This window comes from Sphaerodactylus townsendi, linkage group LG02, assembly GCF_021028975.2.
Source record: "Sphaerodactylus townsendi isolate TG3544 linkage group LG02, MPM_Stown_v2.3, whole genome shotgun sequence".
Lineage (NCBI taxonomy): Eukaryota > Metazoa > Chordata > Lepidosauria > Squamata > Sphaerodactylidae > Sphaerodactylus > Sphaerodactylus townsendi.
Genome location: NC_059426.1, coordinates 178,352,375 through 178,356,497, shown reverse-complemented (window position 1 = coordinate 178,356,497; position 4,123 = coordinate 178,352,375). Strand labels below are relative to the sequence as shown.

Below are 4,123 nucleotides of genomic sequence, written 5' to 3'. Positions count from 1 at the left end.
TAATTAATTAATTAATTAATTAATTAATTAATTAATTAATTAATTAATTAATGTATTGGAGTGCACAAACTAATCTGGTTCACCAGATAAGCCTCCACAGCTCAAGTGGCAGAGCGAGGACTCAAACCCAGTTCTCCAGATTAGAATGCACCTGCTCTTAACCACAACACCATGCTGGCTCTCGAGAACAGTCTTATCTACTTCAGCTGGCAGCAGCTCTCCCGCGTCTCTTTCCCATCATCTACAACCCGATCCTTTAACTGGGAATACTGTGGCTGGGACTTTCTGCATGCTGAGCAAGTGCTCCGGCACTGAACCCCGGCCCTTGTGGCTGCACCAAGAGCCCCGTAGCCAGATGCTGGGTCCTGGCAGCCCACCTTAACAAAAGGTCAGGAAACCACTCCTTAAAAAGCAAAATAATAATTATACTAATAGTGCTTTACCTAGTTCTGGAAAACAGGGACAGTTTCTGGTAGATAAAAGCGCTTGGAACACACGAACCGTCTTTGTTTTGTGGGTTCACACATCCCTGCCAGACAGTAAAGATACCTGTCTGCAAAAACCTCCAATGGGCTTTCTTGTCTTTGGCACTTAGAAGAAGAAGAATAGTTTGCATTTATATCCCCCCTTTCTCTCCTGCAGGAGACTCAAAGGGGCTGACAATCTCCTTGCCCTTCCCCCCTCACAACAAACACCCTGTGAGGTAGGTGGGGCTGAGAGAGCTCCGAGAAGCTGTGACTAGCCCAAGGTCACCCAGCTGGCATGTGTGGGAGTGCACAGGCTTATCTGAATTCCCCAGATAAGCCTCCACAACTCAGGCGGCAGAGCTGGGAATCAAACCCGGTTCCTCCAGATTAGATACACAAGCTCTTAACCTCCTACGCCACTGCTGCTCTCTTAGTGGAGGAAGCAGAAATGCCTCTGATACATAGCAGATAATCTGTCATTTGAAAGGAGAGGGAAACCAAAAAGAACTGCATGTCTAATCCTACTAATTTTTCCAGTCTTCATTCACCTAACGCTTTTAAACATTTACCTGTCATCACACGAGACTTTGGTTCCGAACCTGCCTTTTGAGGGACACAACACGCTCGCCTGAACTAATAGCTTTCTGTTGATCTCGTTTTTTCCCCCAGATCAACACTGAAACGGCCCGGCCCCCCGCCTCTGCCTCCAAAGGTGAGTCTGTTCAGTCACTGAACGGTGAACCGACAGAATAATTTTTTTTCTTTGCAGCGTCTCAGTTACAAAACGCAGGTCCTCTGGTTTTTTCGGTCTATGATTTCATGAGAAACTTGTGTGTGTTATGTTCTCCTTACAAGCTGCCAAGTAAAATCTAAGCAAAGTATAGTGTATGTGACAAGAGATTCTTATGGCACAAAAAAAGTTACAGAATAAGTTCTCTGAGCTGGATTCTTAATTTTAGGCCATTGGACTCCCAAATTGCGTGCCCTATGCAGCTCTTTGTCTGGAGTTAGGTCAAAACTCCTTGGAATCAGCCGCTTGGCTGAGGACTTTTAGATTCTGGCTGCGAATTCATTTGCTCTCAGACTGTAATTCCCTGGTCCACCGTCTGCTCTCTGACACCCATTCCAACCCCTGGTTTTCCATAATTGAAGAAAAAATGGCCTCTATTGGACTGTCAGTGGATTCACTTTGCCCCTTGTCCTATTCAGAAGCTTATAGGAAATTAAAAGGTCAACTATTGGATAGAGAGATCTCTACCCTAATCACCGCAGCCAAGAAAACGTGCTCCCCCCTGTATTTTTCTCTCCCATTTGAACGGGGCCACTTGGCACACTACCTGTATTGCTTAATAAACCCTGCTCAAAGGAGAGCCATAATGCTCGCCAGGTTTAATGTTATGCCGTCTGCCTTGTTACATGGCAGATTTAATAAGCAAGAAAAGGCTAAAAGATTGTGTCCATGTAACGATGGCTCAGTTGAATCTCTGGCCCACCAATTACTACACTGTCTCAGATTCAAGGAAATCAGATCCAAGTATGTGAATCTTACTCCTTTACATTTACCCGAACTCCCCAATTTAATTAGATTACACTACTTGTTGGACAACCCTGATCCTTCTCTCTGTATGATAGTGGCAGACTTTCTCCTGGAAATTACTAAACGCCAGTAGATTTCCGTCGACCTGTATTGTATATGCTTTTTGATCTGTTTTTTATTATTGTTGTACTATTGTCTATGCCAATAAAGGCTTGCTTCTAAAATTTTAGGCCATTTCTACACATAGTTATTTGCGATGGATTCGATGCTCTTGGGAAGTGAGATTTTTCCCCACTTCCCCATAGCACTGCGGTACTCTTGTGTGTTTCCCTGGCTTTTCAGCCATCTTTCTCAATTTTGCTGTGAAAGTTTGGGGATGATTGTATTAAAGCCTGAAGGGTTGCTACGCAGTTGGGAGAGTTTTCCCACCCATGTGGTCAGCCATTTTCCTGGCGTTCACAGTGGTCATTTCCTCCCCTATCACTAGTTGTCAGTCTGTATTCCCCTTCACTGAGGAGCTATAAGGGGAAAGGTATATCTTCACAACAAAAGGGGAAAAAGAATTACTTGAGAGCCAGCGTGGTATAGTAGTTAAGAGCAGGTAGATTCTAAACTGGAGAACCGGGTTTGATTCCCCACTCCTCCACCTGAGTGGCAGAGGCTTATCTGGTGAACCAGATGTGTTTCTGCACTCCTACATTCCTGCTGGGCAACCTTGAGCCAGTCACAGTTCTCTCAGGACTCTCTCAGCTCCACCTGCCTCCCAAGGTGTCTGTTTGTGGGGAGAGGAAGGGAAAGGAGTTTGTAAGCCACCTTGAGTCTCCTAACAGGAGAGAAAGGTGGGGTATAAATCCAAATTCTTCTAAAAATTTTAATGATATTTTTTATTAATTTTCTCAAATATAATCCAAAAACATAAAAGAAAAATAGAAAGAAAAAAAGAAAGAAAATACAGTTACTCATAAATGGTATATCTATTATTTATTTATTAATTTCCATTTATATCCCGTCGACTGTCCAAAAAGGACTCCGGACTCCAGGACACCCTGGATCTTAAAATTGCCGCACAAATATCATTCAGAGGGAACATTACCTAGTTTTAAAATCCTTTACCTTCTAACCTTTAATTCCAAAATGGCAGTAAATATCTACAGTTACTTATATCTTAATAACAAATTAATATTATTATTCTTACATAATTGATTTAGCCTCAAACGAGAAATACAGTTCCCGTTTCTCATTGAACTTCTCTTTTGACTGTCTGTAAGATTTGTTAATTTGGCCATTAGTGGCATTTGGCCATTAGCAGCAGTGGCGTAGGAGGTTAAGAGCTCGTGCATCTAATCTGGAGGAACCGGGTTTGATTCCCAGCTCTGCCACCTGAGCTGTGGAGGCTTATCTGGGGAATTCATATTAGCCTGTGCACTCCCACACACGCCAGCTGGGTGACCTTGGGCTAGTCACAGCTTCTCGGAGCTCTCTCAGCCCCACCTACCTCACAGGGTGTTTGTAGTGAGGGGGGAAGGGCAAGGAGATTGTCAGCCCCTTTGAGTCTCCTACTGGAGAGAAAGGGGGGATATAAATCCAAACTTTTCTTCTTCTTCTTCATTGTAGCATATTTTTAAATTCTGTCTTCCCAGAGTTATGTGGTAAGATGTCTTTCAGTTTTCCAGTGGGATGCAATTGTTACCCTGGCAGCTGTTAATAAGTGCCGACATAGTTTATTAAGCTTCTTTGGATGATTTTCAGGCAGAATGCCTAAACTTCAAAAAAAAATATTAAAGTTGGAAATCCAGAGAACTCCTGGATATATTGATTATTAAGTGATGTACTATCAATATAATAATAACCAGTTGTTGGTTTTTTAAAAATTAAGGAGTCTGTGAGATCTCAAGGAAGGAAACCTGAGAAAAACGTATAAAGGAAGCTTAATGGCTGTTCATTACAGACTTCTTAGCCTGTCCCATTTCTCACCTAGAGATCACAACACATGTGTGTGTGTGTGTGTGTTGTTCTCTAGCATGCTTCCTTTATCTACTTGTTCCTATGGGTACCTCGCAATAAGGTAACCCTCTCCTCCACATGTGCTCCTATAAATGAGAGTAAAAGTACTTGGCAG

At 42.8% G+C, this 4,123-nt stretch overlaps 1 protein-coding gene across 1 annotated transcript in view; it reads right to left on the bottom strand.

Moving 5' to 3' along the window:
- The window catches only part of LOC125426432 (mitogen-activated protein kinase kinase kinase kinase 5-like), a 49,616-nt gene extending 49,089 nt beyond the window's left edge, over positions 1-527 (bottom strand). The window contains 1 exon segment of the mRNA XM_048484689.1: positions 502-527. Within this exon segment, the coding sequence (XP_048340646.1) occupies positions 502-527 (26 nt within the window).
- Positions 528-4,123: the final 3,596 nt, after the last annotated feature.